The following is a 13,845-nucleotide window of genomic DNA, read 5'->3' on the forward strand; positions in this document are numbered from 1 at the left end:
TTTAATTTATTGCAACTCCTAATGATCAAATCTTTTAAGAATGTCTAACCCTTAGCTACCTCCTTATATTGTCTCATCCGGTTCTCTCGGGTTTTAAAATGCCTATTCGATCACTTGCTCTACTACCAATCGAGAGACGGATCTAACTTTCAACCCTTGAACTTGGAAAGACTTTGCAATTTACAATCCTTCCATCAATGTAACGTCTCATACTCGGCTCCATTGTTGGATAGCTGAAATTAAAGTTGCACTAGAATGCTTAGTAAGTCTTAAATTCCTCAAGGGAGATCAAGGAAACTACTCTCTCACACACTTTAATTTTCTACTAAAAGTTGCATCTTTAAAATCTAGTTTACACTTATATCTAACACATTATTAAAGTTTTAAAGATTTTCATCAATCATTTGTAAAATCTAATGAAGTAATTAAAAAATTCAAACTATCTTAAGAGCTACAAAACCTCTTGTCATATTACATTGTAAGGAATAGAATCTTAGCATTTTTTAACGTAGCTAGCTACAAAAATTAATAAAGGGAAAAATCCTAAACCTAATCTATGATCACAAAAGAGAAACCTAAGAATCAAGCTATCAAGCTATGGATTTAATGGTGACTAGGTCTATATATGACCCCTAAGACCATAACAATCTTCATGGATACTAGGTAACCAATGGTGGGAAACCTTGGTTGCCCTAGACACCTTTCTCTTCAGGGTACCCAATGAGGAACAAAGCTCATCTTTGCATGCATATATCAATAATCTTATTCTCTCCATTACTTCCTTCACTTCTTCTTATGCTACCATTTTGCTGCAGCATCAGAACAAAAAGAACTTTCCAAGTTAGACTAACCCCAGAGATTGAAACTCCAACTATATATATAATTCTAGTTATAAGAGATTTGAGTCTAGTCCTTTCAAGTAGATGCATGACTGATATGTATCAAAACCAAAAAGAAGAATGAAAATTTGACATACATGCATATGCTTACATTGGTTTTGTGACTCCTCCTAATTGGGAAGTCTTCTTTCCTCAAATGTCTGCCTTGACCTTCACGAAAGAGGGCTGACAAGAGTAGAAGAATAATGAACAAAACTGGCCTCATGAAGAAAAAGCTTTTGAATATATATATTGAAGAAGAAAGGTGATGATGAGATCTTGAAGATGAATTGAATGATAAGTGATAAGATGTGGAGTCTCTGGAGTTGAATATATATATATATATATGTGTGTGTGTGTGTGTGTGGTGGGGTGGGGGGGCAAGGAGACCACAGTTTCCAGCAAGACATAATGGCAGATTGGCAGTGTTTTAGGAATGTTGGAGTGGCATATGCGATGGGGGCAGAGGAGGGTTTGCATGAAGGTTGACATGTTTTAGAAGCCATTGGTAAAGGGGGACAAAACTGTCCTCATGAAAAAGCTAAGGGGATCCATTTTCTTGAAGTTGAGACTTGAGAGTGCTCAATTACAACAATATTTATTAATTATTATCCCATTAGCAAGCGAGAGACAAACTCTATGGAAAGGGAAGAAAGGGCAAAGTGAGGGGCTTCTTGTGCGCAGTAAGTAAAGGTTTAGCCTCTGTGGTTCAGTTGAGTTATCATGATTTGCATCTCCCAGATGCTTTGTCAGGCCGGGGCGTGGAAAGCCCTCAGGGTTGGGGATTCAATCTTTTGGGAGAAGGGAAGAAAGGGCAAAAAAAGGTGTCCCCTCGTTTCTTGAATAGTTTATTGGATATTTGAACTGTTATGAGTTCCAGTTCATCATCATTTGAAATCCATATGTGAATTTTCACTGCATATGTTACACTTCATGGAATTAAAAATTAAAAGTTACGTTATATTTGTTACTTTTTAGGGAAAAAAATATTTTTAATTAACTCAATAATTATTTGTTATGAGTCATTTTAATACCTCACATTTAAAATTTGTAAATATACACTTACCTTTGAAATAATGCAACGATATGATTCTAGTCCTCCAACAAACAAAAACATACGCCATGTTTGATAAATAATTAGTCTTATCGACCAATTTTGGCCTATTTAACCATTATTAATTGTTTGACTTAGTTAAAAAATCAATATAAGTATTTGGTTAATAAACAACCTTTTCAATCAGCCTTTTGAGAAAAAAAAAATTTAGACCAAACAGCTATCAGTAAAGTTTGGATAAGTAAAGGTAGTCTATTCGACCCTTCTTGGTATTCTCTTACATCTAGGACTGAAAAGGTATATGAGATACTTCAACTTTTTATTTTGTAAATGACAAAAGAAATTAAATATTAAGTAATATCATTACTGGCTACATACACAGTTTTGATATTAAACCATTTAGAAAGGTCCACAAATGATAGAAAATTGCTTTAAATATGTGAATGCTAAATTTAAATAGAATCATTCTTTAGATAACATGAAAGTGTAACTAACTGATATGTCTTCTATTTTCAAAAAAAAAAAAAAAAAACTGATGTCTTCTTTGTAATTTAAATGATTTTGAGGTAGCTTGAGCTCATTAACATTTTAACTGATGATGGGAAAATAAATAGCAATGGTGGTCCAGATTTGGCTGTGATTGAAGCATTAAAGGCAAAGGTATCACTGCAATATCCAGATAGTTAAGATTGTGAGGTTGCATTTCAAAATATTTTTGTATTATCTGTTGACCCATATGCATTAGAACTTTGCTGGGGTCTGTTTTAGAACTTTGCTATGGCTCTTGGTTCTGAAATTTATAAATTTGATTTTATGGAAGATAAACGTATCTCAGCTCGAAATGTACTGTTTTTGTGTTTTGCTTGATTCAGGGACTCTATCCGGATGCTAAAAATAATAAAATGCGCATTGGTATTTGTTCAAGAAGTAATGATATAGTGGAGCCACTAGAAATATTAATATAAAACGTTTGAAAAAGAAGAGCAAAAACAAATATTTGTTGGCTCTAAGTTTAACAAATATTATTCAGAGGTTAACCAAATAGGCCAAGTGACAATTATTATAATCAATATCTCCAATATATATATTCTCTTGTATTGTATACTTAAATTTATCTATTTAAATAAGTAAAATCAACATTCAATTACCTATTCATGCACATCTTCTATATAATTTTACATTGATTTACTTCACCTTCACTCGAATTTACAAATGCAATTTTTTTTTCACAGGGAGGGGGAAATGAACATATTTATAATACTCATCAGTATTGTTGTTTTGGGTTAGAGGCTGTAAGTATATATGTTTCTTTCATCTTCTCTTTTATTTTATTTTGTTTCATCAACAATGAGAAGAATTAAGTTGGATTTATGATTAATTTGACTAATATGTTTTTACTAGTCTATTACTATATTTAACATTATTTTTTGTTTTTTTTTCTTCTCTTTTAACAAATACAGTATCTGCTGACCTTGCTCCTTCTCATGCTCATAGTATCAATGGTAAGCAAATTGTATAACTCAATTTTTTTTCCTAAATATGCAAAACCTGAGCATGATGAATTTTTAAGTTGTTTAAGTTGTGTCAAGATCATATTCATGCATGAAGTATCTCTAGTTATCATTGATGATGGTGCCGGCAATCCTTCTTTAAGAACATTATATTGTATTATTTTAAAAATAATGTTCATTAGCTAATGAGAATTCATCATTTTAATTTTTTTTCTAGCTGGAAATCCAGCAACCTACTACTACTCCAAAGGGTTTGGCAGGGGAGTAAGAATTGGATTGTGTACCTTGGTGTAAGACTTCAAAATTTTATTATAATATAAAATATCTTGTAACTTAAGTGTTTTTCCTGATTTCCACTCGTTAATTAATTATTTTATAATTATGAATATACCCTAAACGTTTAATCCATTTTAATACCTTGATTGCAGGGAGGAGGGTGGTGTAGTGATTTTGCTAATTGCAGAGCTTATATTCACAATAAAGGAGTTAGCACGGAGCTGAAACCAATAATTTTTTGTGATATTTTCAGCAACGAAAAACAAAAAAAATCAAGGTATGTATGTTAAAATTATATGTATATTACTTCATTTTATCTCTCCATTCGTTGATTATAACCGAGATACTTTTATGCTACTTCATTTTAACTCTTCATTTCTTGATTATAACTGAGATACTTTTATGCTAAAAAATGTTCAGACTTCTTCAATTGGAACAAAGTTGAAGTTAGGTATTGTGATACATCATTGTTTACGAGCAACTTTGAAATAACTGAAAATGTACGAACCTGCTTCTTAGTATTTTCATTAATTCATTTGTAAAAACAAATCAACACTAATACCAAAAGATGTGAACAATGAATTAATGAAAATACTAAGAAGCAGGTTCGTACATTTTCAGTTATTTCAAAGTTGCTCGTAAACAATGATGTATCACAATACCTAACTTCAACTTTGTTCCAATTGAAGAAGTCTGAACATTTTTTAGCATAAAAGTATCTCAGTTATAATCAAGAAATGAAGAGTTAAAATGAAGTAGCATAAAAGTATCTCGGTTATAATCAACGAATGGAGAGATAAAATGAAGTAATATACATATAATTTTAACATACATACCTTGATTTTTTTTGTTTTTCGTTGCTGAAAATATCACAAAAAATTATTGGTTTCAGCTCCGTGCTAACTCCTTTATTGTGAATATAAGCTCTGCAATTAGCAAAATCACTACACCACCCTCCTCCCTGCAATCAAGGTATTAAAATGGATTAAACGTTTAGGGTATATTCATAATTATAAAATAATTAATTAACGAGTGGAAATCAGGAAAAACACTTAAGTTACAAGATATTTTATATTATAATAAAATTTTGAAGTCTTACACCAAGGTACACAATCCAATTCTTACTCCCCTGCCAAACCCTTTGGAGTAGTACTAGGTTGCTGGATTTCCAGCTAGAAAAAAACTAAAATGATGAATTCTCATTAGCTAATATATTTATGAACATTACTTTTAAAATAATACAATATAATGTTCTTAAAGAAGAATTACCGGCACCATCATCAATGATAACTAGACACACTTCATGCATGAATATGATCTTGACACAACTTAACAACTTAAAAATTCATGCATGCTCAGGTTTTGCATATTTAGGGAAAAAAAAATTAATACAATTTGCTTACCATTGATACCATGAGCATGAGAAGGAGCAAGGTCAGCAGATACTGTATTTGTTAAAAGAGAAGAAAAAAAAAACAAAAATAATGTTAAATATAATATATAGATTAGTAAAAAACATATTAGTCAAATTAATCATAAATCCAACTTAATTCTTCTCATTGTTGATGAAACAAAATAAAATAAAGAGAAAATGAAAGAAACATATATACTTACAGCCTCTAACCCAAAACAACAATACTGATGAGGATTATAAATATCTTCATTTCCCTTCCCTGTGGAAAAAAAAATTGCATTTGTAAATTCGAGTGGAGGTGAAGTACATCAATGTAAAATTATATAGAAGATGTGTATGAATAGGTAATTGAATGTTGATTTTGATTATTTAAATAGATAATTCTAAGTATACAATACAAAAGAATATATATATATATATATATATATATATATATGTGTATATATATATATATATATATATATATATATATATGTATATGTATATGTATGTATATAGGAGATATTGATTATAATAATTGTCACTTGGCCTATTTGGTTAACCTCATATTTGTTAAATTTAGAGCCAACAAATATTTGTTTTTGCTCTTCTTTTTCAAACGTTTTATATTAATATTTCTAGTGGCTCCACTATATCATTACTTCTTGAACAAATACCAATGCCCATTTCAGTATTTTTAGCATCCCGATAGAGTCCATGAATTAAGCAAAACACAAAAACAGTATATTTGAGCTGAGATACGTTTATCTTCCATAAAATCAAATTTATAAATTTCAGAACCAAGAAAATTTAAACTATAAAGCCATAGCAAAGTTCTAAAACAGACCCCAGTAAAGTTGTAATGCATATCGGTCAAGAGATAATACAAAAATATTTTGAAATGCAACCTCACAATCTTAACTATCTGGATATTGCAGTGATACCTTTGCCTTTAATGCTTCAGTCACAGCTGGACCACCATTGCTATTTATTTTCCCATCATCAGTTAAAATGTTAATGAGCTCAAGCTACCTCAAAATCATTTCGATCTACAGAGATGGTTAGAGGCAATCCATCAATATTGAAATATATACATACACTAGTAGATCAGATCAGATGACAACAAATCAGAGGACACCATAAATAATTTCAGTACACGCACCTTAACAGCACCAGTCCCAAAGTTCATATCTGATCTACAAGGATTTCATCACAAACTATTGGAAGCTTTAATTTCTTCCATTAAATGGATGAACCCCAAATTTCCCACGAAAATCGTGGTATCTTTCATCTTCAGGATGTATAGCAATTGCTGTATCCCCAAGCATTGTTTCGATCCTCGTGGTGGCCACAATAATCTCACCAAGCCCTCCTTCTAGAGCATCCATACGTGTGGTTTTTTGGAGGATTTTGACAGAGAAAAAACCATGTGTAGAAGATCAAATTAAAGCTAATGGGAAGGCAAAATAGCGGCAATATTGTGATGGTGTGAAAATATGCACTGATCTCAACGATGAGAGCAGATATATACTCACCAGTAGATCAGATAAGACCTTCATTGGATAGTCTAACAAATGCTTCATAATAGCTTTCGATCGTTCTTCAATTCATCCATGGTAAAGCACTGCATCTGTAAAAGCAGTTAGGAAATGAAGAAAATTGGAGGAAAGGAAATGAAGAAAATTGGTGCTAGTCTATACATTTATTACTAATAAAGGCGACCCATGCCCTGATTTTACTGAACATATTAAAAATGTTACATCATGGGACCAGTCAAGAGATGCACCTAACATAATAGGAGTATAGGACTATATGTTTTTTAAAAAATAAAAATAAAATTCATATATGTCAAGCTGTTAGAAAAACATAAGGCATTTTCACTTTTATTTTGAAACCATATCAAAGAATTTTCTATGCGGTCGATAACATATTACAATAAGATATACCAAACTTGGTTGTATCAAATAATAGTGTCAATAGTACCTTACTACTTAGTATCATCAAAATTATTATATATATGATACTATCAACACTAAACTAATAAAAACTCATAAAACACATTTTTTTAAAATGGTAAGAGTATGAATTTTAAATTGAAAAAAGCAACAGTATGTTTGTATATTGTGCTTTAATAGTTTAATTAGTGTACTTATTATTTTTATTTTTTTGGTATACATGAAATTTAGTCATTTATGCCTTAATACATGGGTTACACTTGGTGAGACAGGTCGGGTCGAGGCAACACGCATTTTAATCTTTTACTCTGATCTCTATTTATTATTTTAATGGCTTTACTTTTAACTATTAGGCATTCTTCAATAGTTTGGGATTTTAGTAAGTTTTTTGTGGGCCCAAACATCCACCTCGTCATCCACTATCTCACTCAATCCCAAAAACTATTCTCAACATTAGTTTTAAGTTTTTCTTAGTTTTTTGTGATCCCACCATTTTACTCTACTATATTTTAATTTTTATTATTATTTATTATTATTATAAAAATTATAATTACAATTATTCTTTTTATTATATTTAAATTTAGCATATCAAAATTGAAATAAATTTATAATTATAAAAGTTTTAAAAATTTAACAATGTTTCAAAAAAAATTTAAAAAGAAAAAAAAAACAAAAGAATTCTACTGCCAAATTAACAAAAGAAATTTATTTTAAAAAAATAAAGGAATGGCCGTTGCATTTGCAACGGCCAAAAACAAAAACAAAAAAAAACATTTGTAGTAGAACCTGACAACAAGAAAACCAAAAAACAAAAAACAAAACAAAAACAAAAAACAAAACAAAAACAAAAAACAAAAAACAAAAAAAAAACAAAAAAACAAAAAAAAAACAAAAACAAAAACAATTAAAAAATGCCTAAAATCCTAACAGTTTCAGGGGTGTTGCAGGAGAAAAAGTTCTCCAAAATGCAACACCCCCATTACTTAAAACACATACATCAATTTTTATTTTTCTTAAAATTTGTGCTAAAGATACTAATGGGGATAACTGGGACATTTGCGAAAGGGGAACAACGAACATGGAATTTTACGTAAAGCCTATTAAACAATATTCATTTTATAACTTAAATCATTTATAAAGTTAATGCTGTTATTTATTATAATCAACATAAATTAATCATAATAAAAAATTTTTATATTCCTTGGTTATTAAAAAAAAAAAAAATCTATCACTAGAGATTGAGGCTATGTTTGGCAAACCTAACTGAAAAGGTAGCTGAGAGTTGAAAAGTAGCTGAAAGTTGAAAGCTGAAAAGCCATAAGCTAGTAGCTGAAATCTGAATAGCTATTAATTAAGCTAGCTATTATGCTTAAAAGTGTTTGGTAAAATTAGCTTTTTGATAATCTGATAAATGTAAAAAGACTAAAAATGACATTTCATAAAATTTAAATAGTTTTAAATTTAAATAAATTTGTTTACATATTAAAATTTAAAATAATGAAACCAATATATTTTAATAAAGTATAAAGTAAGAACATAAAATTAGTTCATAGAAAAATTAATGTTCAAACACATAAATGTCAAATTGAAATTACAACCCAACATATTGAAGAGAAAATGCCAAAAAGAATTTTAATTGGAAGGTGTAAAATATGTCATTTATTTAAAATAATAAGGATAAAGAATAAAAAAAAATTTAAAAAATTACTAGCTTATTTTTTAAAATCTATTCAAAATAAGCTCTTATTTTAAGCTTATTTTGAGAGCATTACTAAACAGAGCGTATAGCCAATTAATAGTTTAAAATAAGCTATAAGCTCTGCCAAATAGAGTCAGAATTAGTTTATTTTCCTTAAGTTATGTTAAGCTAAGTATAAAGAAAGAGCTGCAAGAAGGGTGGCCTAGGTATAAATATCAATAATTATTTTGCATTAATTTAAGCCATACATATATTCTCATGTTCTAACAGCTACCTACAAGCGTTTCCAAAAAAAAAAAAAAACAGCTACCTACAAGCTTGGAAAGAGCCTATGAAGACCTTACACTCTACCTAATTTGATGTGGTTGAATGGTAACCTATATTTAAAATTAGAGTTAATTCTATTTTTGGTTATAGATTTATAGGCGTCATTCTATTTTTAGTCTTTTTTTTTTCAAAATATCACATTTTGGTTATAGTATTATTGTGGCATGACCATTTTTTGTCCTTTATCAACAAAATTGTTAAAATTATCATAAATGCAAGGGCATTTCGGTCTTCAAATAGGGATTTTTTTTCAAAAAAGTAAAAATAAAAATATAGCGGATCAACTTACTTTGAAAAAAAAGAGATCAAAATGCCCTTGTATTAACGCCATTTTAACGATTTTGTTGAAGGAGGACCAAAAATGGTCATGCCACAATAATACTAGGACCAAATGTGGATGTTTTAATAAAAATGGACTAAAAGTGGACTAACACCTATAGATATAGGATAAAAAAAATGGAATTAACTCTTTAAAATTACTAATAAATGCAATATATATTACTATATTAGAAAGTATGTCGTCATAATTTTTTTTTTTTTTTGAAAACTCGTCATAATTATTTTAATTTACTTCACCTTAAGAATATTTTAGTTGCTAACATTAAATACTAATAATAATAATAATTATTATTATTATTATTATTATTATTATTATTATTATTGAACACAATAGGGAATACACGTTTACTCAATAGAATGCAAAAACAAAGAGTTTAATGTTTCCCTTATTTCACTAATTTTTTTAAACACTTTATTCTTTACAAGGTAGTATGTGTTTTATACTTTATTTTTTTCAACCCAAAGAACCGGTACCCTACTACCGGGGTTTGATCCTATGATTACCCATTTAAAAAATGTAACAAATGTGTCATCACACTACATAATAGTTAGTCCTAAATTTAAATAATTTATTGGCAAAATCATGGATATGTCATAATCAATTTAACATAGTTAAAGCCAATGAGAGTTAGATGCCAATTTAACATTGAATTTATTCATAAAAGGGGATGGGGTAATGAAAATGCAAAAGGAGAAGGAAAGCTGTGAATGTGCATGCTTCAGCTAAATAATTAAGGAAATGCTTTGGTAACCCACTCATTGAAAGCAAATGATCTGTCCATTTTCACTTATTATATATATATTTTTTACAAATTGTCAAATAAACTTTCTAATAGAGCAGATAATGTAAATTTTTTATAGGTAAATTATTTCAATGTGACACACCTTAGACTAACCACTAAAACAAAACTAACCATTCGTAATTATTGTAATATATAAATAGACGTTAATTCTTTGTTAAAAACCAAATACCACTTTGTGCTCCCAAGTGCAACTTAATTCTTTAATTGAAAATAATAAATAAATAAATTATAGTGCCTGTGGAATATGTGCGGGGTGCGTGCAGAGTATGTATGTAGTGCATGCATGTATGCATGCGTGTGGAATATGTACGAGGTGCGTGCGGGGTGCGTGCAGAGTATGTATGTAGTGCGTGCATAGTAAAGAAACCTCATCCGGCGTTGATGAATTTGTATCGAGATCCTAATTAAACTTCAAAAAAATGAGATATGATTGAAATATAAAAATTGAAAGATCTTGGATGTATAGAAAACAAGAAAAAGAAAAACAAAAGTAACGATTGATGGCCATTATTACCCATTGTCATTCCCCTTTTTTCTTTTTTTTTTTTCTTTTTTAGTCAATACTCCAAAGTTAAACTATTGCACCAAAGTTCCTCTTATACTTCCTCTAATAATTAGTTTCTAGCCTAGTATTACTATGCAATCATTTAAAACATATCCTTTGAACCAAAATTAGACAACAAAGATGCAGCGGATAGCCAATATATAGGACCAATATAGATGAAATGTGCTTGAAGTAACTCGAAAACACAGTGGCTTATAAGGTAGTGAATTAACATACCAAACTTCATTTAAGAGTACAACATTTTAAAATATTTCTATAGACTCAACCAAACTCATCCCTAGACATTGCATTTTGCGGGATTAAGAACAAGTAACATGTAGGGCTGAGCAAGACCCGAAAAAACCAACAAAACCGACCGAACCGCCGGCCGAATAGCAACTGCCGAACCGGGCCGAACCCGAACATTAAAAACCGAACCGATCGTCTGAAACGACGTCGGTTAAGTGGCTGCGGGTTGGGGGCTCCAAAAACGCATCCGAACCGTCCGATTACCCGATCAAATCTAGGGTTAGATATGCTATGTATTATACGACGTCGTTTGGTGTCGTAGTATATATATCCTTAGATAGGGTTTGAGGCTTCCGTAACTCCTCATTTGCGCAGTCGCGACTCATCCTAGGGTTTTCAGACCTCTCTGATTTCTCTCATTTCTCTCATTCTCTGAGTTCTCTCACTCTCTCAGACCTCAGTCGCGAATCGCGATCCCTCTCTGTTCTCGTTCTCGACTTCTCTAAATCTCTAAGAGTCTGAGACTCTGAGTTCTCTCGTTCTTCGTTGGTGACTTCCACAGTTCCACCCGGTGGCCGTTGGTNAGGGACTTGGCTGATTTGTTAGGAATTGAGCAAAGGTCTTCTTTGTGTCTAGATGTTCCAACCAGATGGAACTCTACATATTTGATGTTACAATCTGCTTTGACTTATCAGAAAGTCTTTGAATCTTGTGAAGACTCTGATAGTTCTTTCAAATCTGACTTGGGTGATTTTGTGCCTAATTTTATGGACTGGGAGTCTGTGAGCAGTTTGGTGGAGTTGTTGAAATGTTTTTATGATATGACAATCAGAATTTCTGGATCTTTATATGTGACAGCTAACACATTTTTCAGTGAGATTTCTGATTTGAATTGTATTTTAACTGGAATGGTGGAAGCTGGTGGGGCAGTGAGTTTAATGGGGAGACATATGAAAGCAAAATTTGAGAAGTATTGGGGTGATATAGACAAGATGAATCTTATGATTTTCTTTGCTAACATTCTAGACCCCAGGGATAAATTAGAGTATATGCCTACTCAAATTAATCATATGTATGGTGAGGAGAAAGGTAAACCATACTATGATAAAGTGCTTGCTGGTTTGAATGAGTTATTTGATGATTATTCTGTTCCTGCCACTTCTTCTGCTTCTGGTTCTTCTGTGTCTGCTGCTGTTGGTAGTGCTTCTTCTGTGAGTTCTGTCAGTTCTGTGTCTGTTGGAAGGCCACAACATTTACTCAAGTCCCAAATTAAAAAACAAAGATTGGAATCTGGGGGTAAGAAAAAAACTGAACTGGATATCTACTTGAGTGAGGCAATAGTTGAGGAGGAAAACTCCTTTGATATTCTGAGATGGTGGAAGATAAATGCTGTGAGGTTTCCCATCCTTTCTAAGCTTGCTAGGGATGTCCTAGCTATTCCAATCTCAACTGTTGCCTCTGAGTCTGCCTTCAGTACATCTGGGAGAGTATTGGATCCTTTTAGGAGTTCATTAACTCCAAAAATTGTGGAAGCTTTGGTGTGTACGCAGGATTGGCTTAGACTGCCCAATACTCCTCTATGTATTGAGGAAAATCTTGAAGAACTGGAGAGGTTTGAAAAAGGTAATTGTTTTACACTTAATTTCTTTTTGTTGTTGTACAGTTTTTTATTCATATTTTGCATTTAATAATTTACATTTCTTATTTTGCAGAGTTAGTTGATGGTGGAAGTGGAAGGAATTTTGATCCTACACTGGCTACAATTCCAGTAATGTTATTCTTTATCATTACTTGTGTCTCCATTCTAATTAATTGTCAATTTACTCAATTGCATTCTAAAATCTAATCTCAGTTGGTATTTTTTGAGGCCATGGTAACTATGTGTTATTAGTTGCTGGCTTGAATGAGTTGAATCCTTGATTGCACTGGTCCACTGTAAGTATGGTACTCTGCAACTGTAACTCTGTAAGACAGTAAGAGTGTAAGGCTTGGTAACTTTTTGTAAGTTGCCGCCTTATTTAACTCTGTTACTCTATTCTGTTTGTCCCTTTTATCAGTTTATGTGGCAAATGGCAATGATGAAGCTTCCACCTATAATCTGAAAAGAAGGATTAAGTTGGCATGTTGCTCTATATTTATTGAAGCAATTTGCCCTTAATTCAAAATTGATAGGAAACAATGCTTACTGAGCCAAAATTCCAACTTCCAAGTATTATACAATTGTGTTGTAATTGTTTTCAGTTTTCACTTTTCACTAACTTGTAAGTTATAACAATTAACAGGAAGAAGAGTAGGACTAACTGTTGCTGGGGCTGTGCACTAACTGAGTAAATGTTGCAGTGTTGCTGACTTGCTGTATCTGTAATTCTGAATTGTTATAAGCTTCTATGATGTATTCTCTTTTGGTCTGTAATAAGTAATTAAGTATCAAAGTATGATGTATCTATGATTTTTGCGAATTTCTCTTTTGGTCTGTAATAAGTCATAATTTGTAGTTATAGCTTATAACTTATAAGTTATAACTTTAAGTTATAACTTAGAATCAGACATCTTAGTAAAGTTTTTAATTGGTTTTCAGTTTTCACATTTTTTTTTGCATATATTCTCAATCCGAATATAGGTCGGATAACCGACCGAACCGACTCAAACCGAAATTATGAAAAACCGATAGGGTTTAGTTCAAAATAAAATCGGGCTCCTGGCCGTCCGAATCGAACCGAACCGTCCGTTGCACAGCCCTAGTAACATGAAAGTTCAATTAATACATCTCATATGAATTTAATTAGTCGGGTTATTTTTGTAAAACACTTTTTAGTT

General features: G+C 31.2%; 1 protein-coding gene and 1 long non-coding RNA gene across 2 annotated transcripts; one reads left to right on the forward strand and one right to left on the reverse strand.

The window, feature by feature from the left end:
- Positions 1-4,551: 4,551 nt before the first annotated feature.
- Positions 4,552-6,767, reverse strand: LOC116014154. The gene is made up of 5 exons (XR_004097353.1): positions 6,648-6,767; positions 6,275-6,487; positions 6,057-6,161; positions 5,334-5,392; positions 4,552-5,164 (listed from the first exon to the last, which is right to left on the reverse strand). It is a non-coding gene; the product is annotated as an uncharacterized LOC116014154 (long non-coding RNA).
- Positions 6,768-11,696: 4,929 nt separating this feature from the next.
- Positions 11,697-13,130, forward strand: LOC116013042 (zinc finger BED domain-containing protein RICESLEEPER 1-like). Its single transcript, XM_031252703.1, has 3 exons — positions 11,697-12,651; positions 12,741-12,796; positions 13,086-13,130. The coding sequence occupies exons 1-3, from the start codon at positions 11,697-11,699 to the stop codon at positions 13,128-13,130; spliced, it is 1,056 nt and encodes a 351-aa protein (XP_031108563.1).
- Positions 13,131-13,845: the final 715 nt, after the last annotated feature.

The sequence above is a fragment of the Ipomoea triloba genome, chromosome 3 (assembly GCF_003576645.1).
Source record: "Ipomoea triloba cultivar NCNSP0323 chromosome 3, ASM357664v1".
Classification (NCBI taxonomy): domain Eukaryota; kingdom Viridiplantae; phylum Streptophyta; class Magnoliopsida; order Solanales; family Convolvulaceae; genus Ipomoea; species Ipomoea triloba.